Source organism: Aythya fuligula, chromosome 6, assembly GCF_009819795.1.
Source record: "Aythya fuligula isolate bAytFul2 chromosome 6, bAytFul2.pri, whole genome shotgun sequence".
NCBI lineage: Eukaryota > Metazoa > Chordata > Aves > Anseriformes > Anatidae > Aythya > Aythya fuligula.
In genome coordinates, this window is record NC_045564.1 from 1,977,740 (window position 1) to 2,003,790 (window position 26,051).

The following is a 26,051-nucleotide window of genomic DNA, read 5'->3' on the forward strand; positions in this document are numbered from 1 at the left end:
TATCAAAGACTATTAGTCATAGCAGCTCAGTTGTGTGCTTTTGTTTATGTCAACAGCATGGCATGCACAAAATAAAAGTAGAGAGGATTAGAACTGAAAAATTGTGAAACATTTGAAATAGGCTTGAAAGTCCAGCAGCTTAATTAGACAGTGATTTCATGTAAAGCTGGACACATGAATGAATCAATAGCCTGGTCAAATTGTCTTGTCACATGTGGTTTTCACCCCTCCTGAGAAAGATAGAACTGCTTATTATAGAGTTTCCAGGATTGATTATCACACAAGATAATTTCTGCTGAAATGGAAAAACATGTCTAAAGGAACCAGGTTTCCTTTCATAAGCTAGACAGGATTGAGAAGCATTTAGGTTTCATAGCCAATAACACACATTATTCATTACTTCAGAGTAAGGCCTATTCTAGCCCTACACCACCATCCCTTGCTAATGCTTGGAAGTCTTAAAGACAGAAATTCTTGTAAGATGCAATGGTAGACTGTAAATATTAAGATCATTTGGTCAACACTTACAAGGAAGGTTCTTAGCCGTGTCATCTCCAACACATAGTATTCCTCCACTGTCAGGTCATCAAAGTTCTTAGTAAGAGATAAAAAGCCACAGCTGTGACTTTTTGTGTGTTCCTCCCTGCAATGTAAATACAGAAGAACAGATATTAAAACCAGGAAAGTTACATTTCCAGAGATGAACTTAAACCAGTCTCTTTAGTACCTCTACTACCCATTAGTAGAAAAATTATCTTATAGAAGACATGAAATAGACTTTAGTGATCTCAGATACAAGCTAGCTGCTTTAGTTGTGAGCCAGGAAGATTACAAGGGAAGATCTAGATTATGTTTACAATGTTGAGAGAATCTTCTGCTTTGTTGAAGCAAAAACACACTCTTTGGAGGCAAAAATCTAAGAACTGAAAAGTTGCATGGGGGTATAATTAGAAAATTAAGTATTTCAAGGTTACTGTGTAAGATAAATTTTCAGTAGGCATCAGTTTAGTTAACTGTTTGGAAAATTGGTAGTTTTAGAATGAGTAAGGGGACGTTGCCAAAGATGTGGGGGGAAATACTTGTACACTGTTACATCCGTGCTTACCATGGGTCATCATTTGGTTTCCAGCCCTTTAGTTCTATCAAGCAAAAGAAGCATTTCACCACATCTGGTTCATTTGCATTTGGACAGTGTACAAAGCCCGCCTTTGCCATCTGCAAATAACAGTTTGGAAGTTTAGCTTGATCCAACAGTGAAGAAAACTGAACTGTTTCAGAGAGCTTGCATGAATGCCTTTTCCCACAGTATCTATCAGCAGAGATCAGGCTGAAAACAAATTAAGTGAGGACTGCAAGCAGGCAAATAAAGCAACTAGTAAAGGAACAGGGAGTAGGCTAGAAGTAGTGAACAAGTTCCTGCATAGTTATGGTATCTGCAAACTACCAGAGTAGCTTTGTTCTTTCAGTGGTTAGTCAGTGGCAGCTACACAAGCATTCTGCTAACAGCGTATGAGATCCACTATAGCCAGGAATTTAAGGAATATTTTCAGAGAAAACACGTAGCATAAAACTATGACCATAGAGAACCTTTATATTTCAAGTATGTAAGTTTAGTGCTACATTTCTTATCTTTACATTTTACTGTCACTTTTGAATCACATCCGGTAAGAACATTAAAAAGTAAGATAAGCTTGTTTCAGTTACTGAACTTCACACCTTCTCAGATAACTCCTACAGCATGCCTTATCTGAGATCCAACCCGAAATCTGGATGCATGTGCCAAAGTAGAATTGAGGCCTTTTTTTTTTTTTTTTTTTAAAAAAAAAGGCTCAAATTAAAGCCTACAGGGACTTAAAGCATTTTCTAAAATTGAAATGATTTTTTTTTTAGTCATGATCATTTTGCTACTCCATCCTTCCTAAAGGACAAGTAGTTGCTAGGATGACTCCTAAAAGAAAATTTGCAAGCAGAAACAATACTTAGTACAAGATGTTAATTTTTAAGTGACAAAAACAAAGAAGTAAAGGCAAGAAAAGTAATTATACTCAATTCTGTAGCTAGACTAGTGAACTGACCAGACAGAAACAGTCATCCTAGTACAGCATCTCTGAGAAGGGAACAGAAGAAAGTACTCAGATTTTCATCTCAGGCTTATGTACTGGGTCTGGCAGGGATGGAGTTAACTTCCCCTGCAGCAGCCCATACAGTGCTGTGCTTGTAGCTAGAACAGCAGTGGTATCACACCAGTGTTGTGTCTGCTGCTGAGCAATACAGGCACAGCATCAGGGTTCCCTCTAATGCCACCCCCTAGAGCCAGCAGGCTGGGTGTGGGCAAGAGGTGAGGAAGGAACATCACCAAGGCAGTTGACCTAAACCAACCAAAGGGATATTCACAGAATCATCTAGGTTGGAAGAGACCTCCAAGATCACCAAATCCAACCTCTGGCCTAACACTAACAAGTCCTCCACTAAACCATATCACTAAGCTCTACATCTAAACGTCTTTTAAAGACCTCCAGGGATGGTGACTCCACCACTTCCCTGGGCAGCCCATCCCAATGCCTCACAACCCTTTCGGTAAAGAAGTTCTTCCTAACATCCAATCTAAACCTCCCCTGGCACAACTTTAGCCCATTTCACCATACCATATGATGTCACACTCAGCAATAAAAGGTAGAAAAAAGAAGAGGGGAGGGGTGGGCTCTCACTGTGAAAACATCTGTCCTTCTGGATAACAGCTACACACATTGCTTTTGCACCTTTACTTGTTGTCGTTTTCCCCTTTTCCTTTAGGGAAGTTACTTAATAATAATTTTCCCTTTAAACTCTCCTTATCTCAAGGAATGAGTTGTTTATTTCTGTTTCTTCTTACCTTCCTCTTCTGAGGAGGGGAAGTGAGAGAGCTGTTGAGGTGGAGTTCAGCTGCCTAGCAAGATAAAACCACCACAGCTTAGCACAGGCCTGCAGCTCTTCTTGAACATGAATACATTTAACAACAACTTTATGTTCAGTCATAGTACACCACGAATAAGATGTAGTTAAAACATCCATTTTCAGACTTACGTTCTCTGGAGTGCACTTGCAGTTCTTCACAAAAGGCCAATTTGTAAAGGTTTTTAAACGGTTCTCATACTCATACATCTCTTTAAAGTCCCTCAAAAGCTTAGAGGAGGAAGTAAGCTCTTGCAATAACATCTCCATCTAAACAGCCTGTAACTGGTACAGCCTAGAGCCTCTACCTACTTCCTGCTCTTGAATTTAAGGTACTTTACTAATTGGTTACACATTGCACCTGTGTCAGAGTAGACTTTAAGCACAAGCACAGGTGATTCTATGAACAGGACAATCAAGAGAAGTGAACCTACTTTTTTTTTTTTTTCCTGTCACATTCTATATACTTTGTCATACATTTATTAACTGAAAGCACCTAAACAATATGAAAAGTAAAAGTTTTATAATTGAAATGTTAAAAAGCAAGTTAAAAAAAAATAGAAATTTCATTTATCTTTTACATTAACAAATTAAAAATACTCTGGTTATGACCAAAGACGTTGGATTAACGTTGCTGTTCAAAACCTTTAGCATTTCTTGCATTTCATGTTCAGAGATCAAATCTTAGTAGAATGTTTGCAAATACTATTGCAATTCTTTAAAGTGGAAGTAAAAATTATAAAATCTTTACCATGTGTTTTAAAGTTATTCAGTCCAGAGACAAAATAAATAGTGATATTTAAGAGAAATATATCTACAACTGTTCACAGGACCAAAGATTGAAGCTATCTTCTTATAAGTTGTCTCTTGTTCCTGCTGCAGAGCCCACTTAACTTCAGTAGGAAGTAAAGCCATCAGTGTATAGAAATTGGTACACAGCAGTTTGCTAAGTCAAGATACTTTAGACGTGCTCAGTTATGAGACTGGAAAATTGAAAGCCACTCCATAATACAGAGGAGGGCATGCAGAAAAAAAAAAAAAATCAAGCTTCTTATACAAACACATTAGTCTGTCCAGATATGGGGACAGAAATGATATCAAGGGTCATTTGCATAGGACTTCCTTTTTCATCCTTCTTAGAGCATCTTCGAGCTGAGGCTTTTTTTGCCTCAATTTACACATGCTAAATCATTGATTACTCTGGGACTGCAGTTGTGCCTACTATTCCATACAGGAATAATGTCCTCGACGTTTATATTAAAATGTTAAGTGTAATAGATGTTAATGCTTACACATAAATAGGAGATTTAAATTCTCTTTTTCTTTTTTTTTTAGATTATACCAATGGTGCAGGAATTTATCATTCACAACCTGGGCCGTTCATTTATTGATCCACCTCCATTTGATTTGTCAAAAGCATTTTCTGACAGCCACTCTTGTGCACCACTGATATTTATACTTTCTCCTGGTGCTGACCCCATGGCAGCCCTTGTTAAGTTTGCTGATGATCAGGTATTTTAATGATGATATGTGTGTTCTCTTTAACACAAAGCACTAATTGTTTTGGATTGTTTTTCGGAATGATTTGTCTAGTGTTTGTAAGAATTTTTTATGTTAAATATTTTGGCATAGTCTTTAAAGTTGTGATATAATAATCCATTTAATTGGCTTGTAGAATCTCAAATGGAAAATGGAAGAAAAAAATGTAATAGTTTAAACTTTCACTATAATGAATCTTATCTAAAAATGGTATGTTTTCTAGTAAGCATTACGTGCTTTTTTTTTTTTTTCTTCCTAATACACATACATGGACCTGATTGTAAAGCAGTGTAGTAATACAGGATCTTAGTATTTCAGGTGAAATTTACACCTCAGAATTCAAATGTGGATTTTTTTCATTTCCTTTGGCCATTATTACTATGGTGTCTAAAACAAACAAACAAACAAAAATCCCCAGTGTAGATCAGTAGTTATGGAAAGTGTATTGTTATAACAATACAAAGTTGTTGAGTTTTGCTAAGATGTATTTCTTGCACTTCCTGACTGCTACTGCATCAGAATTCTGTGCTATTGAGAATGACAAAGATCTTCTACTTCAAATCTCCAGCCACCAAGCTGTAAATATGTCCTGCATTTTAAAATGGATTGTCTACATGCGTAAAGAGCATTCTGTTTTCAGGAGTGTTTTGAAAATGTCAGAATTGTACAGCTCAGTATGAAATGGATGTGTAGTGTAGCATTTTGCTGGGAGATGATAGATAAGAAGTTTTAGTCAACTGGAGTGACATGAAAAAGAGATTTAAACTGGATTTTAAAATATATAGTACATGAAATATTTCAAGAATATGTGCAGTTGTGAACTCTAACACCAGAAGGTTTGTTGTATTTATGCAATAGCATTCTTACTTATAATGTGCTACAATGCAGGGATACAGTGACACAAAGCTTAGTTCTCTGTCACTTGGTCAAGGCCAAGGCCCAATAGCCATGAAAATGATAGAGAAGGCTGTAAAGGAAGGAACGTGGATAGTTCTGCAGAACTGCCATCTAGCAAGCTCATGGATGCCGACACTGGAAAGAGTCTGTGAGGTAAAAAATAAGTATTCTTCTACCAACTTTTGGAGGCATGTCTGATCCATCTAGGCAGATGAAAAGCCAACCTAGAATCATAGAATATCCTGAGTTGGAAGGGACCCACAAGGATCATGGAGTCAAACTCCTGTGTCCGCACAAGCCTACCCTAAAATTAGTGTCTGAGAGTGTTGGCCGAATGCTTCATAAAGTTCGTAAGGCTCAGGGCCATGCCCACTTCCCTGGGGAGCCTGTCCCAGTGCCTGACTACCCTCAGTACAGAACCTTTCCCTCACACCCAGTCTGACCCTCCCCTGTCTGAGCTCCATGCTGTTCCCTTGGATCCTGTCGCTGTCCCCAGAGAGCAGAGCTCAGCACCTGCCCCTCTGCTCCCCTCGTGAGGGAGCTGCAGTGAGGCCTCCCCTCAGCCTGCTCTGCCCTGCTCTTGGCTGAACAAACCAAGACCTCAACCACTCCTCATCCATCTTCCCCTCCAGACCCTTCACCATCACCATCTTTGTAGCCCTCCTTTGGATACTCTCTAACAGTTTGATGTCCCTTTTATACTGTTGTGCCCAAAACTGCACACAGTACTTGAGGTGAGGCTGCACCAGCTTAACATACTTTGTGACAATTCCCATTATATAAGGGGAATCATCACATATTGGTTCTGTCTATCTCCATCTGCCTACTGGAGAAGGAAGTGTTCACAAACACTATGGATCTTGTGCATTCCTTGAATAGTAAAGGCCAGCCACTACAGCAGTCTCTTTAGACCAAAAGCTTTCTTTATATGTTGCTGCAATAGAGCAGTAGACTAAAGAATTTTACACTTGAACATCTGGAGGTTTCTAAAGACATGAAAGAGTACATTTCTTGCTTTTTATACTCTCTCTTGACTTAATCATTTTCTGACGTTAATAATTTTTTCATATTATTACTATAGCCCTTCCCAGAAGAGCTATACAACAGTAAATATGCAAAATATACATGCCATTGTTCTTGCGGTGCTTAGCCTGCACTCATTTTTGTTCATATATTCCATAATCATAAACAGAGCGAACAAAATTTAGCTCAAAATACTGATGCCTTGAAAAAAAAAAATGCTCCAGATGTAGAATGGAAGTTATCATAATTGTGAATCTCACTATAATCACATACAAGCATTTAATAAATTAAACTTTGGACTTGTGTATTTTCCACCAAAAAACAGTAATTAAAAATAAAAGCTTTAGTAATAACACTTAAGCTGTATATTCAACTCTCATGTTTTCTAATTGTTTTTAATGTGTTTATTGCAGGAGTTAAACCCCGATACAACACATCCAGATTTCCGAATGTGGCTCACCAGTTACCCATCTCCTACTTTTCCTGTGGCTGTACTGCAGAATGGAGTGAAAATGACTAATGAAGCACCAAAAGGTTTACGGGCTAATATAATTCGTTCATACCTGATGGACCCAATATCTGATCCTAACTTTTTCAACAGCTGCAAAAAAACGGTTAGAATGTATTGGTGATGTTTCTTTGTAAAACAGTCAAAGACAACTCTGACGATTCTGTATATATGCTCTGGGGAGAAAAAAAAATTGTACCAAATTAAATAGTTGTCCTTTGCTATAATGAAACTGTTTTTGAGTAATCAGAGTAGTGAAGTAAATTTGGTTTTTATTTTACTGCTCGCCACCTACTTCTTCAATTGAGTTTTTTTTTGTGGCATGGTATTAAGGTTATGTCTCTATAACACACACACAAAAAGTTATTTGCTATTACAGATCTGCTGCAAGGTTCTGGAATCTTGTATTCATTTATGTGAATGCTCTTTTAGCAAGTGATTAGTCCAAAAAGGCAAAATTAGGTCCACTGTTTAATTGAGAGGGCCATGTGATTACACTGCATGGTTTATAGAATGCTTAAGTAAACGTCTTTCCTATGTCCCTTTTTAAGTAGGACTCAGAAACCACTGCTTTCATAATTAGCTTTCTGTGTGCATGAGTATTTGGCCCAAAATATTTTACTTTTTGTTGTTGTTGTTAATATATAATAAATAGCACAGTTCTTTTAATTGTGGTCATCTACCTTGCTGAATATTCTCAACTGAAAACAAACCAAACCAAATCTTCCTACCTGAAGATTTCTTTAAAGGCCTGAAATCTTTCTTGATAACAAGAAAAAAATGCAGGACTAGTGTGTGAACTGTGTTTTATAATATGAAGGTGTAAAAAACATTCAAATATCTTATATACAAAGTTGTGCATGAATGTTATATAGCTTACATACACATGGGTATATAGCTTTAAAAATTGATTTGAGGGTTCACACTGGTTTAAAAGAAAGTTTAAAACCAATGTTTTAAAAAATCTGACGACTTCCTGCTGAAGGCCTTTTTATGTGTCAAGAAATGCTACCCATGAATCACAAATGGTATGTTACTGGAGCAGGAGCTTCTGGGTTTTGAGCAAGTCAAGACATGAGGAAAAAATGAAACTGTTAAAATGTTTAAAACTGACATTAATTATTCATGTTGTTGTGTTTGGTTTTAAGGCTGAGTTTAAGACATTGCTGTACGGCCTCTGCTTCTTCCACGCACTGGTGCAAGAAAGGCGGAAGTTTGGGCCGCTGGGTTGGAACATTCCATACGAGTTCAATGAGACTGATCTGCGCATCAGTGTGCAGCAGCTGCACATCTTCCTTGACCAGTACACGGTACAGAACCCTCCCACAGCCCTGATTGTGCCCTCTCATGCATGTTCTAGGACTGTTCGTGCATGTGCCAGTGCAGCTCAGTGTTGCCATGGCAACAGTTTTAGTAGGGCCCAGTGATTTAGAAACTCAGGCCTATTTGAAGTAATGCCAACAGTGTTCATTTTAAGTGGTTAGCATACCATGATCAGTATATAACTAATGTGGGAAACTTGCAGATGGCAGTTTAGAATTTCTTCCTTGCAAAACACAGCAGACTATGTTCCACGTTGTTGCCTTATTCATTGGAATTGTATCCTGTCTCTAGACAGAAGCTGGGGGATTCAGCTCATGGAGCTTTTGTTGCAAACTGTAAAATATCATACCGAACTAATCCCTGTGATTTATTTACTCAGTGATAGAAATTCTAGATGCTGGACTGTTGTAAATTAATAATTAACTTGATCTCTTTAAATGTGGCACATGACTTTCCTTCCTTGTTTGTTGAACTAGGCAGTATTTCGTACAATATTCTCTGGAATTTGCTAGCAAGACCTGATACTACTTTGCATTTCAGCTTCCTAACCAAACTACTATAGCTACTGCCCTTTAAAGTATGGCTGCAGGTGTTATTGTTAAACCACTGTCAGCCTGGAGTGTTTTTGGTTATTGGTATTGTTAATAGATAACTTGTGATACAGAATGAGAAAACAATGTCATTAAGTCATGGGTGTTCCCTTTCCTTTTGGGGGCCGGGGAAGGGGGGGGGGGGAGGGGGAGAAGAGGAAGCGGAAGCAAAGTGTGCCGGGGAGGGGAGGATGACCTCCTCTTGTATGATAATTTATGAGCTAATGCATTGACTAACAGAAAGGGCTCAATTTGCTCCCAGAAAAATTAATGACTTATTTGTAGAGACCAGATTTCTCTGTACTTTCTTCAGCTGGTTTATTTTATCCCACTCCTTATCATACCACTAGCTCTTGGCCCTTAATTTCTGTAAAGAATGCTTCATATAACCCATACATCGTTCCTTTCATGCTCCTACGAAGCCATCTGCTCCCAACCTCAGGACTTTATTAATTGTTGTCAAAAATAAAACAAAAAAACATGTCTCTGTATTAGCACTGAAGGCTTGCTGGAAAGGACATGTCCCTGTTTGTTGTTCCTTGAAGAATAATACGACTATAGCATAGCTACAGTCCTCTGACAGTATCCCTATTTATTTTACACATACATATAGCCAAGCAATTACAGACTGTTCTAGAAAAGCTCTTCATAAACCCAGGGAGTCCCACTTCCATTAATGTGGAAAATGTCGGCGCTATTATTCTTCACAAGATGCCACACTGTTTGATTTGATGGCTTATTAAAGTAGTTGAACATCAGGAGATTAATGGTACCAGTATGAACTAACAGGAAAATAGCAATTTGTAAAGTTTCCTGAGATTTCTGGATGACTTACAAATAAATTACAGCCATATTGGTATGGTTTTCCAGATAAGTGCTAGGCTGTGGCTCAGAGCATTCTCTTGCTTTTTTTTTTTTCTAGGAGGTGCCATATGATGCCCTTCGCTATATGACTGGAGAATGTAACTACGGTGGCAGAGTCACTGATGACTGGGATCGGCGTACACTCCGTAGTGTTCTGAACATGTTCTTCTCATCAGAAATCATTGAAAACACAGATTATAAATTTGATTCAAGTGGCCTTTATTTTGTTCCTCCTGAAGGAGATGTAAGTATCTGAGAAAATTGGAATTACAAACTTACTTAAAAAAAAAAAAAAAAAAAACTTTTGCTCACATTGACAAGTGCTTCAGTGCTTACTGCTGTCATTGCTCACTTGTGTGGCAAAATCCCCCATTCTATTAGGTGCTTCAGTGACTTTGAAGTAACAATAATGCAACACAATGTCAATGTAATGTAACATTAAAAAAAAATGCAAAAGAAAATCCCAAACTAATACTAATTTGACTCTGGGCTGTATGAGACAGCACACTTGGGGGACAGTGAGAAACCTAGACTGCTAAACTTAAAGCCACTAAAAAGTAGGTGTACGAGAATGAGCTGTTCATATCTGCTAGTGATAGAAAGGACCTACATGTAGGTATCGGCTTATCACACAGTAGAGTTATGTCAAATATCAGCAAAATGCCTACATAGACAGCTCGCAAGCAGTGGGCCCAGAAAAGGTCTGGAGTTTCTTGCGCTAAGCATTTTAAGAGAATTTCCAACGGTTGTCAAAATTTATAAAACAAACAAACAAACATTTAAGCAAAGCCAATCTTGATTTCAAAGAGAATAGACCAAAGGAATTTGAGAGGTGCAGACAACTCCTGCGTACATCCTTTTATATCTTTTAGTTTAGACAATGTACAGTAGAAAAGTTTGTAGTGGTTTTGAAATAGAGCTTGTGGCCTGTCATGAGCTGTGTGTCCATGTCTACAGCCTAAGTCTAGAGCCTTTTCTTCTTCTTCTTCTTTTTTTTTTTTTTTCTTCCAGTACCAAAGTTATATTGAATATACAAAGACACTTCCACTGAATCCTTCCCCAGAGATATTTGGAATGAATGCAAATGCTGATATCACCAAGGATCAGTCAGAAACACAACTGTTATTTGATAACATTCTTCTTACACAGGTACGTAAAAAGACTCAAAACCACACACCATCTTAGCATAACCTTTTATTCTTTCTATACATTAGTGTGCTCATATTATTATTTATTTTTTTTTAACTGTGCTTTATTATTTTGGATTGTCATCCTAGTGAAATTGTTATTCCACTTAAAAAAAAAACTTTTAAGGTTTTCATTTTTGTATTTTTTCTTGCCTGTCTTCCAAAGGAAACACAGCTTCTGTGATTGCACAGTCAATTTACATTACTTCCACTCTCCCACCATCTTTTAAAATTTTTCAAAATTCTTGGCCAGTTTCAGTCCAGTTTGTAAGTCAGGTACAATCTAGATATTACGGTTCCTATAAGCCTCATGAAGAACTGAATATAGAGGGAAAGAGATCACACCAAGGGAGAGTGAGACAACTAGGTGCTACTCTGTCACTTGACAGCAGCAGGCCTGCCGATGGCACTCACAGCTTCTTCAGAGATGCAGGCAGAAAGGTTCGTTTACAGTGGAAGCAAGATTTTGGTAAGCAAAATTAAAAGGTCGAAAACCTGTAGGAAACCAGACTTTGATAGTTGTATGCTAATAACTTCTTGCAATAATACAGGAAATTATGAAACAAATTCATTTCAATCACGGGGGAACTGAGTTGGAACTGTAACAATTTTTTTAAACAATGTGTTTAGAACAGCTCTATTTTCCTGTATTTCAAGTACTTTCTCCCAAGTTCTCATTCTCAAAATAAACCTAATTTTTTGTCTCTCTTTAGTCTCGGGCATCTGGTAGTGGTGCAAAATCCACTGATGATGTTGTTCATGAAGTCACAGGTGACATCCTGAGCAAACTTCCTTCAGACTTTGACATTGAAGCAGCAATGAGAAAATATCCAACCACTTACACTCAAAGCATGAATACTGTGCTTGTCCAAGAGATGGGACGCTTTAACAAGCTACTGCAGACAATACGTGACTCCTGTGTTAACATCCAGAAAGCAATAAAGGTGAGCCATACGATTAAGGGCACTTAATTAGACCCTACACTTGATCTCTGAGCTATCAGTGCAAGTACTTAAAAAACTGCCCCTGAAGTCTGATTCAGGTCACTCAGACACTAGAAGTCTGGATTCCAACACGATTTATTGATCTGTATCTTAAAAGTGATAGGAGTATGGGGAATATACAAATGTTATTGTGCCTAGAGAAACCAAACAATAAAGTACGTTTAACTATGGATTTTTTTTTACCAAATGAACAGTAACCAGGTTCACAATCTTTTTGTGCCTTAGTAACATAAAAGAGAGAAGCACCTCACAATTTCTTACAGATAAAGACAAATATTCTCAAGACGTCAACTGGAACCCTCAACAGGAATAATTTACTGTCTGAAGTCAGCAGTTGTTCTCAGTGGGAATTGAAAGCTACAGCTGTGTAAAATACAGGGTTGGGAGCAGGGAAAAGTCAGTTTGGATTTATTTTTTTTTTTAAATCTATCCAATATTACCTTGAGGGTGATATTTTGTTTGTTTTTAATAAAAACAGAAAAAATCCACAACCCCTCTCCCTCTTAAAGCCAAACCACAAGCTGAAAAGTTGGCCAATTTAAAAACCTTGCAATGTTGCAGTTTTGAGGACATTTTAAATAATACTATAAAAACATTTACATTTAGTAGTAACTCAGTAATTCACACTCAGTAATCATTCATATTTCTGAGGAGGGATGATGAATGCTGATTTCCCATTCTGGGCAGTTTCTTTCCAAAATGGTCTATCGGCCTTTTTCCTGACCAGTTTAGCGACTGACTACTAGCTCTGACCACAGTAACTTTTGAATGAAATTCATCACATCCATTCTTCACGTTTTAAGGGTTGTTCCTGACTTAACTAGAAGTTGGTAACATCTGTTAGACAAAGAGTTGTATAATTGTTATAGCAAGGCTGTTGAGACAAAGTATTCTCCTATTTTCCCTTCCCAAAATTATTTTAGGGACTAGTTGTGATGTCTGCTGAACTGGAAGAAGTGGTAAACAGCATTTTGAAAGCCAAAATTCCAGGCCTATGGATGAGTAAGTCTTACCCAAGCCTCAAGCCTCTGGGCAGCTACGTGAATGACTTCCTCAGTAGACTGAAGTTCCTACAGGTAAGCACATCCCATGTATGCAATTTGTTCAACATCACTTATTATTTTATCTCTTGTTGTCAGGAGGAATCTCCACAAGTGAACGCACACATGAATGACACTGACATGTAATGTTCAGTCCATTTGTGCACCTGTTTTGGTTAGTTGCTTGTTCATCACAGCATCTAGTGAAGCACTGTTATCTTGCCACATACCTTACACCACATAAAGTGAGGTGTAGTGCATCAGTATTACTGTATGACGGACGCCAGAATTGGCCTTCTGAAGTGAATTTACTAAGGGCATCTTAAACTGCACATAGATCTTTGTGGTGGTAGGGAAGTTAAATGAATAAAATAGAACTTTGGGAGAGGCTGTTGAGTTCCTTTTCCAAATAGCAAGTTTAAATCATTAAAGTGTTATAACATGAAATCTTTTATTTACGTTGAAGTCAAGTAATAGCTTACAGTAGATAGACCATGAGAGGAGAAAGCTGGCTGAGTGAATGAGAATCAGTGGGGTCCCTTCACTGGTAAGGTTACAAATTCCCCAAACTGACTTTAAGTGACTAATACAGAGACTGAGCACTATTCTGTGCCTTAGTGACCTCCATCATCTGAAGACAATTGATGTTTATCACCTAATAAGACCATGAGACCATAAACACCATATGCCTTTAATGTAGAAGACTAAACTGACAGTCCAACCCCCCAAGATAAAACGTGCAACTTGTTCCAAGCTCCCTCCTGTGTACCTGCAAAAAGGTCTTGAGATAGACAAAAGATCCTGAAACAAAAATAAGAATTAAAAAAAATATATTAAAAAATCATCTGGTTTCAGTTATAGTAACATATTCACAAATTCTGCATTTCCAGAGAACCTCTGTTTTGTTTTTTTTTGGACCCTGTCACCACACCTCAGTAACTTCCACTTTAATGCGTAGCACGTCTGACTGCAGTACTTATAAAGAATAAAAGTGACATTTCTTGAACAGAATCCAGGACAGATATTAAACTTGTATGAAGGAGAAACTGCCATTATCTATAAGGATTTTGTTTATTTCTTTGGATGGAAACTAACCAGAAAGACAAGTACTTTGGTAACCATTATAATTCTCTGCAGTAATGTAATTGTAATGCATTTTTTTTTCTGACATTGTTCAAAACTCATGTTTACAACAATTGTTCTAGTTATGTGTACAACAACCAGAAAAATGTCTTCTTGGATGAAGTATTAACCATTGCTATAGACCTCACTTATATTACACCTAAATGCAATGAAATCCAGCATTCAAAATTTTTTATACACAAGTTTCCGCACTGTAAGCTAGGGGAAGGGGGGAAGGGGGAAAAGGACACCCCTGTATCCCCCAAAAACAGATTTTAATTAGGCCATTCCATTTTCTTCCTCATAAGGAACTCACCCACCCTCATCTTCAACTTGCTGCAAGTGCGTGTGCACCCACACACAACATGCAACATTGACCCTGGAAGGGAAATCCAATGAAGAAAAGCAAAGCCTGAAAAAACAAACAAACAAAACAAAACAAAACAAACCTGCCACCTGCATGAGGAAACAAAGATCATCATGCTGAAAAGCCTCTGATAACAAGAGAGAAAGGGTGACTTGAACATACATTTGATGAGCTTACATAGATGATGCAAGATTAACAGACTAACTCATTCACATTAGCTAAGAACTTCCAGGCAGTAGGTGCAGTGGTGTTTTGTCCTCTTCAGTCTTAAAATAAAACAACAACAAGAAAAGCCATAAGCTAGTGACATTTTAACAACTTGGTGGAAAACACGTAGCAGCCATCCAAACATACCACTGCAGAAACTATTTTGGCTGTTATTTCACAAGTTATTTGAGTTCCTAAATACTACAAAAGATAAAAGCTGCTCCCCCCTACTTTCCTCCTCCTCTCTCTTTTGCAGCTGTGGTACGAAAATGGTATGCCACCCGTCTTCTGGATTTCAGGATTCTTCTTCACTCAAGCGTTCTTAACAGGTGCCCAGCAGAACTATGCCAGAAAATACACTATTCCAATAGACCTACTAGCATTTGACTACGAAGTGCTGGAAGATAAGGAATATGAAATCCCTCCTGAAGATGGTAAGTAAATACATGACATTTATTTGCCTGTGTTGATGCATTTGTAAGTTAACATTAATTTGCAGACTCAGAGTTATGCAATTAAGTTAATGAACTCCGTTAGAAAACATACACAACTGCATTGCTCTCAAAATACTATGCAAGACAGCATTTAAATACTGCTGAGATTACTGCACTCAGATGAAAAGTAACAGCCCACAGATGAAAAGTAATACCAAGAGAAGACTGCTTATCCCTAACTTCCCAAAACAGATCACTTTTAAGTCGTGTTTGGCTTGCCAGTTCTTTTTGTTTAGTTCACTCGAGTAAACACATCTGAAGATGCTTATTCCCCTGAGTGAAAACAAACCCTTTGCTGTTGGCTGTGCTTGTTGGTAGTTGTGTGAGAAGGGTTTAGCAGTTTGACTGGGAGACCACCACCCAGTCAGTTTTCAACTTCTTTTGTTGTTCTTGAGGCAGGTTTACTTTTGTACTTAAAAGTTACAGTTTTCAAGTCTACACAACACAAAGGTGCGAATCTTCAAAAGAATTGCTTTTTTTCAACTCTCTTAATGAACTGTTTTAAAGATGTAATATTTAAATTGTTATATAACCTTTAAATGGTTAATTGCCAAATGGCAATGTGAAACAAGCAACAAAACAATTAATAGTAACTGGGGAAAGAGTCTGTATAGTCAAATCTCCTAGTTTAGAAACATTAAACTTTATAGTCTGTAGTACATACAAAAAACTTTGTAATGACAACTGTGAAAATAGTGTCCTGTACTTTGGATTTTTACTTTTTACTTCCCTCAACATTATAAATACTAGATACACCATGATACTGCAAGACATTGCAACTTTATAAAACTTCATAGAATTATAATAATAAGTAATAAGTTGTAATGCTGTAAAAGATTGTGTTAAACTCAGTTATTTGATTATTTGGAACACAACAAAAATTAAAAAACAAAAAATGTGTGGGGACAAAAAGGCCCCACACAACTAACAGACAGTTAGCAAAAGTGTGTTGCCCTAGCTGCTGCTCTCAGCTAGAAACCTCTTCCAGTTTTTGCTTAATATATTACCTTTTGCAACTGATTCAGGTGTCTACATTCAGGGACTGTTCTTGGATGGAGCACGCTGGAACAGAGAAACTAAGAAGCTAGGAGAATCCCTTCCGAAAATCCTCTATGACACAGTACCTGTGGTATGTATCTTTCATTTGGTGATATTTTGTATTATTAGATAGGAACAAATATTGTAGAACAATGTGGAACCTAAGTTCTAGCCTTGAAGGGACCAACGGGGTAATTAAAAAAAAAAATGAATTGAAAATGCTTTATGTTGAAAACCAAATTAAGCATCTAAGAGGAGCTGAGAATCTACTAATGATGATGGCAACAGCAGGTCCGATGTTGCAGATTTTGGGAGAGGAAACAATCTGCTAAGAATGAGTAATCAAGAAGCAGGTTTTCAAAGGCTACCTGTAAGAAAACAACCACCACCGACAAAAATATTTTGGCAAGCCAAGAGTGTTTCCCAACTTTTTCTTTCTTTTTTTTTTTTTTTTTTAACTAAAGTGAAAAGGCTTGTTCTTTGCTGCAGATATGGTTAAAGCCCTGTAAGAGAGCAGACATTCCACAGCGACCCAGCTACTTGGCCCCACTGTACAAGACCAGCGAGAGAAGAGGTGTCTTGTCAACTACTGGTCATTCCACCAACTTTGTAATTGCAATGACCCTCCCTTCGGATAAGCCACAAGAACACTGGATCAGACGGGGGGTGGCACTATTATGTCAGCTTAATTCGTAAACCTACCACAATCTATGGAGGTGCATTTCCAAATCACTTATTAGGGATGCATGTCCATTCTGAAATGCCATTTTGAAAGAGAAATCAACACATGAAAGGAGGATAAATAAATACATATCTTTACAATGTTGCATTTGTGCATTTCACGAGAATTGAAGCAAAATACTAAAATATAAAGGTGCACAATAAAATCTTATACAAGCCAACAAGAATAACTGCTCCTTGAATAATTTTATTTTTTGAAGGCTCCTTATTTATAAGGAACATACATAAAATGAACACAACACTGTTGACAATGAACAAAACAGCATTTGATCTTTTTCCAGCTTTATAAAATTTTTAAAAATGATTTAGTTATAACAAAAAACTGATAGCGCAGCTGTATCTTATAGGACCATAATCACATTTGAAACCATAGACTCAATTGTTAACTGGAGGGGAAAAAATAAAAACAAAAATCACACTGCATCTAGCAACTACAATATTTTCTAAGCATAATCACAGCGGATTGAGTGCAATGTGATCTACATCAAAATTCATATGGGATGTCACACAGTGACAGCATTGTAATATACAAGTAACATGCCCTCCAACAAATACAAGTTAAATGAGACTCTGGATCCAAGCAGAATGGAATGTTGAAGCCAAGTAGAAATGTAGTGGAATTCAGATTGTCTGTAACATGACTTAAAAGCGTACATTAGAATGATTTGGAATTCAGTACTGGTAGAAATCTACAGAAGTCACAGCTGTTACACTGTTCTTCATAAGTTGTAATAAATACTAGAAAATAAAAGAAAAACAATGTATTTAATGAAAAATGCAGTACCTGCCTTCAAGGACCAATTTTTCCCTTGTCTGAAGATGGTGTTGGAAGGAAATTTACTATATTCCCTATATAGGCAGTGTATTAAGCTAAAACCATACTCCAACTAATACAAAAGTAATTATTCTACCTGAAATAAAGAAAATTTCATTTGTAAAAGTATTACAAGAAATAAACTTAAAAAAAATGATTTGACAATATCAGTTCAACCACATGACCCCTTATACTTGACAGAAATTAATAGAAATTTAAAATTAAGGGTCAGTTCAATACATAAACAACATTGGTTCTTTAAGTTAAAATTCTCAGAAGTTATCCAGTGACTTAAGTCTCTTTGAAAACGGTACTCACGGACCTAACGTGGGCACTAGGAAAAAAGTGTCACCCAGGATCTTTACATTGCAGAAGTTCAGCAAACTGAAGCTAACATCATTGTTTGTGCTAATTAGGGTCCAACAGTAAATGTGTTTAAAGAAGAAAAACAAAGAAACCTGAGTTCTGAGCATCAAATGGCTGTATACCTGAACTCTGGGCTTTTGGCTTCTTCATTGAAGAAACTGCACTCTTCTTTGAAATGGACCCTTAATACTGTTTCTTGATACTGCATTAGGAAGAAATACTGGCAAGAACCAACCCAATACCTTTAAAATATACAAGCTGCTCTTGGTAAAAACTAAATTGACCCATGAAGCTTCAAAAAGTAACAGGCCACAAGAAACACACAAACTTGAAATGGAATGAAGATACCAACTGGTGCTCTTTAAAGGCGTTAGGATCAGTATGTTTTTAGCAGCTACACTGGCACCAAGCAGACTGAAACAAAACTTACGGCACATAGTCAAAATACAGCTTACCTGCCATACACAAAGAAGACGACGAACTGTGTGTTCCAGAAAAGGCTACTACCATGCTTAGGACTGGTACTACAGAATCAACTTGCACTCCTCACAAACTCACTGATTTGCTTTGTGTTTTCTTCAAGGAGATGGGTACAAGAAGAACTAACTCACATCTGGCAATATAAACATCTCGGCAAAATCCTAAGACATCTGATCCCAGCAAATTAAGGCCCGAATTCTCAGTCTGTCCTTTCAAATGACACGTACAACAGATCTACCACATCTGCTTTTTAATAATCTAAATACCCAAATTGTAAAAAAAAAAAATCATAGAAATGAACTCCTTTATGCTGTAAGTAGAAATCTTTCTTACTTTCCACTGTGAGATGGCTGGTGCTACCATGTCTGATGTTGAGGCATTGCAGAAACAGATTTTGATCTGGTATTATAGTATTGCAAATAACCCACCAGTACTACATACACAGACCATAATTTAACTTTTGCGCCCATGTTCAGTAACTAGCATCTTCCACTTTGGACTTTCTTTTTTAACACAAAGAGGAGAAAAAAAATCCAAAACAACCGTTAAAAAACGGAATAATTCCCATATGGATTCTCTGCTAAAAGGGAGTTTGCACACATTCTCAGCCACAATTCTTCAGTAGTTTATGGTGCAAGTGGCACACAATACATGTTTAGCATCTGTAGAAAAGAACCAGGAATAGCTCTGTAACTCCAACATCAGGGATTTCCCCAAGCTAGCACTAATTCTATTGCATTTTGCATTTTCTTACTAATATCAAGGGACAAACATCAAATAAATCTTAGTCAGGAAAACATCGTCAAACTGATCCTTGACAGAACACAGCACTTTGCAGCGTATATTGCAACAGCCTGCCTTCTTACACATGAAGTTTATATAAACAAGGGAGTGCAATTTAAGGTGTACTCTTAAAAATTTAAACGTTGCTTAGATTTGTACTCATTTTTAAAATTTAAAACATCACAGTGGTTTCCAGTTAACTACCGTCGTTAAGATTTAATACTTAAAGTCACCACTATGTAGACGGATCAACACAGAAATGAATAAACAGATACATATATATGCACAAATCGATATATGCAAATATATGCCCACTGTTTAAGACTTGTGCGGTACTAAAAGCTTGCTCAGGTTCCTTTGGAGGTATGAATTTCAGCTGCAACATTTTCCAGGTTTTGCTCAAATGTAGTATGAAATGGTATTTTCCCAAGTGTGTAGATCCTGTATGTTTTTTATTTAAGCAAGTAGCGCACCCAACTGGGCATTTATTTCTCTTACTTAGTATTTCCAAATTATCAGTCACTTCAGTTTAGAAGACATATTGAGTAATCTCATCTGATTTGAATTAGAAAAAAGCAGGAATTAATCTACACAGAAATGAATATATTGTACTTGTGTAAGTAGTGCAAGCCACTGCTTTTCCTCTGAGCAACGTGCATACAGTGAAACAGTGCAGACTCAAAGCCATACAGTAATATTATTGAATCCACAGTGATTACCAGAATTAGGTCAAAACTGGATGTCAAGCACAATTTTGTCTTCATAGAGGGCAATCACCAGCATGATGGCAAATCCAAGAAGCAGGCCTAGATTCTGAAGAATGAACTGTCCCACAGGACAATAGCCATGCTCTTCATTATCTCCGTCTCCATGAAGCATTTCTGGAAGCTAAAATGAAAAACAGTTCTGAAAAAGTTATTTCACCTTTATTTCATTTCACCACTGACAAGTTTACAAGACATTATTGAACAAGAATAAACATTCCAGGATTTAGTTATAAAAACAATCCACCAATAGTTAAAACTACACCCAGTCATTACATTTTATAAAAACATGATCTCAGACACATCATGTATTTACTACGCAAACTCAAAATGCCTTTCCTGTGGACATTTTTTGAGCTTTTCCTGAATCACACATCTATTTAAAAGTTTAAGTTTCTCAGGACAAGGACCAGGTCAGTATTCTCTGAACTCTGCTCTCTCAAGTTTGTTTAGTTAGTTAAAACTAGCCATGCTCAAATAAACATAATAAAAGTTTTTACTATTGCTACAGCAATTACATTGCTATAAACATACCCTTTATAATGACTTAACTGATTGACTCAGCCATTTATTTGTCATGTTACATGCTTACACATTCACATATATTTCCTCTTAAGTATGGGAATAATCAATCTGTACAGATCAATCTGTACGCTACAACTAAATAAAGAGAAAACTAGGTACATGTATTAAAAAGAATCTGAAAGTTCTTCCTGTTCCTCACCTATGAAGAAAAGTTAAGTAGTACTGACAAAAGGGCCAAGAGCAGACTTAGAAGATGTCGAAATAAATCTTATGAAGTTTTTTACAAAACCGTCTTTTGTCAAAGACGACAAAAATAACAAAATGTTGTGTGAATAAATTAATTCAGGAAAGCATGAGGTAAACAAAGAAATTCATTTAAGGCATACTTAATATAGAAAAACATTATACAGAACAGAAACTTCAGGTAGTATACAGCACAAGTCTCTAATATTGCTCTTCATTAAATAGGCTGTAACTGTTTAGGTTATTCCAAGTACCTGAATACTGTGCAACAGACAAATTATCAGAGCATCGAATCAGCTGAAGAGATAAATATATTACCCATCTAGTCTTGCATTACTGTATTTTGAAAAGCTGACAAATTGACCCATTGAGAAATTAAATATACATATATATATACATAACACATATGTATATATATGTGTGTATATATATATGTGTGTGTGTGTATATATATATATATATATAAATAATATATAAACAAACTGGTATGAAAAGGTTCCTCACTTGTAGATTACTAAACATTTCACTTTATAAGCTTTATATTGATATGACCAATTTTAGGGAGCACACAGTGAGTCTGGTCCTGTCAATATAAAAAAAAAAAAAAAACACCATCTTGAAGTTGACAGGTTATAGCTTCAGCCCTAGAGATATCAGAAATTAAAAACCATATATTTATTTGCCAGTAAGATGAATTGATTCAAGTTGGACTAGGGAGGAATTTAGGAAAATCCAATGTACCCACTCAAACCATAACGGCAGTGTCAGAAGGGAAGACCTTATGATTGTTTTTCTGATAGTTATTACCACATGAAGTTATTGTGGAGGTCATGGAAAGCATGGAGGTTTGAAAATATCCCTGCTTCAGGTTCTACTGAAGAACAGCATCTTTTACTTTGTGTTAGAAAACATGTAATTAGAGAAATTGCAGGACAATCAGATGCAAGAATACCAGAAGGTCCATTCTCAATGGGCTGGTGTAAGGAATGGATAAAAAACGCACCTTCGTGAACCTCTGTTAAGCTAGGGAAGGACTAAACTCTGAGAACAAGGTTTTTGACAGGTAACTAGATTACTGAAACATCAATACAAAAATGTGGTGCAGTTTCAAGTGTGTCACACAGAGGCTTTCCTGCTCTTGTTTAGAGTCAGACCATAAGTCCTTCATTATTTGGATGCTACAGTGACCAAGGAAAAGGACAAACAATAAAGGAATGAAAGTACTGCCTTTCCTTTGCTGTCTTCAGTCAGGGTACATATAGGAAAAAAGTACCAGCCACAAAACTTAAAACAAGGGATTACTCAGTAATTACAAGTTATAGCTGAACATCTGAAGTTGCATGAAAAATCATTCTTGACTTAGCAGCCACTCTCTTCAGCAAGCCTGGAAAGGGCTCATTTACCTTACAATAGAATGACTTCATCACTAGAGTGTATTTACTAAAGTTCTCTATAATGAAATGTCCCATATTTGACTTTCTTTGCCAAGACAGCTTCTGTGATATCAGCAAATTTATCAGAAACAGAACCTTTGTTTTCAGCAGCCTTAGCTAACACTTCAACAATACCACTATGGGTGAGAAACCAGGCTGGGAAGTAGCAACTACTGGCCACAGAGTCTGAGGGGAGAGGTGTCTTCATAACATCACCTGCTTTACTTAGCACCAGGAGACTAATGCAATCAGCCCACCTCAGAGCACATCAGACACCTGACAGCCTCATGAACAGTGACAAAGAAGTGATGCAGTTCCAGTAAGAACTGCTGAAACCCAAAGCCTATGTGTGTCTGTGGCTTACACTAACTGAAAGATGCCTGCTTGCTTTGACAAGTCTGCCAGTGAGAATCAAACACCATTTTGTACCAGTTAACTTTTGGGGAAGATGTTAAAAAATTAAAAAACAACAAGTGGTTTGAAAATAGGATAGTCAGCACAAATGTACGCGGAAGGTATTTGTCACAACAAAAAATGTTCCGTGGTAGGTGCCATTTCAAATCCTAGCTTGAAGCAGGGAATGCCAAGAAGACAGAACCATGATCACCTTACCATATCAACCAGTGCCACATAGAGGAACATGCCTGCAGTGACCGCAAAGATCCACAAGGTGATGTTGTTCGCATACTGTCCCACCGCTGTGCCTATCAGCATCCCGATGTAAGCCATCATGGCAGACAGGAGGTTGTACACAATAGCTTGCTTTACTGTCATGCCAGCTTTAAGAAGCACAGCAAAATCACCTGAGGAGGAGAGAGCAGACAGGGTAAGTTTAGTATTGGTAGTCTCCAGGAGAGAAAATAGTAAATGTAGGCTAATTTACCTATCTCAGCAATCCAAGACACAGCCAAAGTAAAACGCTGCTAGAGGCTCAAAGGAAGATTGGGCAACAGGATTATGAAAAAGCTCTTATAACAAAATGATTTTTGTGCAGCAAGTCCTTGATTACATTATGAGTTGAAGGCATCTATTCATCATACTGATTGACAGAAAGGTATTAGTGATTAACTGTTAAAGGTTAATAGAGGAATCTAGATTTGTTACTCCCACAGAATACGTCTGTAGACAGACTTGCCTTTACTTCACACAGGTTGGTCATTGCACATGAAAACAGAGGTTTAGTTTTGACCATGCCTGTTACCTATATACATCCTACCCTGCAAATTCAAGAGGATAATGAGGCATCAGTTCCCACAGGTGACAATGAATTTGAGAAGTAAGGTGCTAGGAAAAGGAACAGTTACATTCAGAAGGAATGACTTTGTATTCATGAATGCTTGCTGGTTTAAAATATGCCAGGTAAACCTGCGTTACTTTGAATTCAGACCACCTCTGCTAAAATTGCTGATGGAGGTAGATCTATAAAGATCTAAATTTTCAGCTCTTAACCAGCTGGTAGTTTTACTCTCTTCAAACTGAACTCTTATGAATATGAGTGAAAGATGATACATAGTTAATAGGGTAATGAATATATTATTCCTGTGTTGGATATTCTAGAAATTAATTGCTCAATCTTGAATCAGAATCCACAGCATATACAGTGAACTATGGTATTAGCAATACTGTCTGTAGTATATCACCACGAATATCTTCTCTATTGTCCCATCTGCACCCATTACTTACCTTGTGCTTAGTATTTACCTATGTAAAGTTTTCACCTGTCACCTCGATGGGTATTTGACTGTGATTACACACACAGTTTAATCCAGCACAATTTCAGGTTACAGGCTGAATAATAATCCAATACCTACAGGACTTATCTAAATAGTCATCCACACCCACTGGACTTGGTGGTAACTGGTAGGAAGCATCTTCTAAAGATCTCCACAAAGAATTTTGCTAATTCATTTAACCTTCTATAATATACCATAGGATGTGTGACTTTGTGTTTTGTTTTTTTTTTTTGTTATTTTTTTTATTATTTATTTGTTTGTTTTTTGTTTGTTTTTGTTTTGTTTTTTAAAGACAGCGCCATGTGGACTAGTATGAAACTATATAAACCGCAGAGGTGAAACACCAAAAATGTGTACACTATACTCCTAAGAATATTTTTAAAACACATTCAAAATCACTTCACAGAACAGCTGTAGCTAGATGCCTGACAAACTAATCTTGTATTAATATTCTCTTTATGTACACTGAAATAATACTACTCAATCACTCCTGGAAGTTCTGGTCACCCTTACGGCAACAGCACTGCATTACGCTTACCAGGATAAGTATCACAACAGCTTTTAGATACATATTTCATCCAGCTGAAGATGAGACACATCAGTTTATACAATTAGTTACCTAATTCATGGGGAAGCTCATGACAAAATACTGCTATAGATGTACTGATTCCTCCTGTCAGTCCAGCACTAAAAGCTGCTCCTGGAAGAAAAAATAAATTAAAGAAAGATACAAATGGTATTTTACTATTTCAACGCAGCAAATTTCATCAAAAGACTTCTTAAAATTACACTTGTTTGATAAAATGCACACTAATGGTTTTTTCATTACACTGGAAGTATCCCAGATGTGCATCAGCACTGTGTACTTTATTGCTTAGTTCATCTGAAGCGCAAATCCTGAGATAGAACACAACTGCAAGACATAAAGGTAACAAGCTAATAAACTGCATCATTTTTACATTTTGAATGCATCTCAAGTTTATTAGGGTAATTATGAGTGCACATGAGCAACAGGATAGCTCTCTCCTTTCCAGGTTGGAAATCCAAACTCTTGTAATCCACAAGCTCCCTCTTTCTTTAATGCTTATTCCTAAAGCATGATTTTTTTTCAGCAACAGGAATAAGCCTAACTTGGAAGTTAATAAGGAGAAAAACTTGTGCAAGAATCTTTTAGTAACTTTTGTGTAAGCTAATTTAATTCAACTTTAAGTTCATGCCTTAAATCATTCTGAGATGAGAAAACTGATGTTAAATTTCTGTACTATAGCTGAGAAAGGTACAAGAAGAGCTTGTAGTGAGCAGTCAAAACACTAAATAAAGTAGAAAAAAGGCACAACCTTAAGACAGAGGAAATTTAACTTTCCTCAGAGAAGTATGGATTCCTCCTAACTTGATATACATTAAAAAGATTAATACAAACATTTCTAAAACTGTACCAAACAATCAGGTGGTTGGGCTTGACACAGAAATATTTAGAAATGGAGTTTTAATACAGTGAAGCTTTCAACAGATGGCGTAGTGATCTTTTTTGGCCTTAGAAGCCACTGTCAAAATGTCTTATAAATTCAACATGAAAAATAAAGCAGTAAGTTGATTTTTATTAAATATGGTTTCTTTTTAAATTAGATAAAGAGAAAGTGGAGATACTGTAGTAGATTCCATTGTTAACTCAAAACCCTAATAAAGAGATAATCCCCTATGCTTCTTTTGACTTGTAATGATGTGTTAAAATTAATGTGTTTCACAGTTCAAATCACATTTAGAGGTTTAAAATAATTGAAGTTGTAATCTAATCAAATTTGTAATTGTTCCTATTTCTCTGTTTGGTAGTTTAATCTACATTTGGCTAGACATAAATCTATACTAACTGTAATCCGAAATAATACTTTGCTGAAATAAGAATAAAATTATCCTAAGGAGTACTTTTTTGAGTAGCTGACTCATTTATTAATGCATACATGTGGAGTCAGGAGTACCTGACTTATTAATTAATACAATATTTATGTCTTAATGATAATATTCCTATTATTATAAA

The 26,051-nt window shown here is 36.7% G+C and overlaps 2 protein-coding genes across 4 annotated transcripts in view; one reads left to right on the forward strand and one right to left on the reverse strand.

Annotated features, from left to right (window-relative positions):
• The window catches only part of DNAH7 (dynein axonemal heavy chain 7), a 111,185-nt gene extending 94,170 nt beyond the window's left edge, over nucleotides 1-17,015 (forward strand). Inside the window, exons 54-64 of the mRNA XM_032189956.1 lie at nucleotides 4,267-4,443; nucleotides 5,359-5,520; nucleotides 6,804-7,004; nucleotides 8,047-8,208; nucleotides 9,734-9,919; nucleotides 10,687-10,824; nucleotides 11,576-11,806; nucleotides 12,790-12,942; nucleotides 14,859-15,036; nucleotides 16,122-16,225; nucleotides 16,624-17,015. Coding sequence (XP_032045847.1) covers nucleotides 4,267-4,443; nucleotides 5,359-5,520; nucleotides 6,804-7,004; nucleotides 8,047-8,208; nucleotides 9,734-9,919; nucleotides 10,687-10,824; nucleotides 11,576-11,806; nucleotides 12,790-12,942; nucleotides 14,859-15,036; nucleotides 16,122-16,225; nucleotides 16,624-16,830 — 1,899 coding nt within the window. The 3' untranslated portion in view covers nucleotides 16,831-17,015. The remainder of the gene's footprint in view (nucleotides 1-4,266; nucleotides 4,444-5,358; nucleotides 5,521-6,803; nucleotides 7,005-8,046; nucleotides 8,209-9,733; nucleotides 9,920-10,686; nucleotides 10,825-11,575; nucleotides 11,807-12,789; nucleotides 12,943-14,858; nucleotides 15,037-16,121; nucleotides 16,226-16,623) is intronic.
• Nucleotides 17,016-17,046: 31 nt separating this feature from the next.
• The window catches only part of SLC39A10 (solute carrier family 39 member 10), a 39,167-nt gene continuing 30,162 nt past the window's right edge, over nucleotides 17,047-26,051 (reverse strand). For all 3 annotated transcript variants that reach the window (XM_032189576.1, XM_032189577.1, XM_032189575.1), the window contains 3 exons: nucleotides 24,636-24,716; nucleotides 22,896-23,086; nucleotides 17,047-20,206 (listed from right to left, as the gene is read on the reverse strand). In XM_032189576.1, the coding sequence (XP_032045467.1) occupies nucleotides 20,048-20,206; nucleotides 22,896-23,086; nucleotides 24,636-24,716 (431 nt within the window). In that variant the 3' untranslated portion in view covers nucleotides 17,047-20,047. The remainder of the gene's footprint in view (nucleotides 20,207-22,895; nucleotides 23,087-24,635; nucleotides 24,717-26,051) is intronic.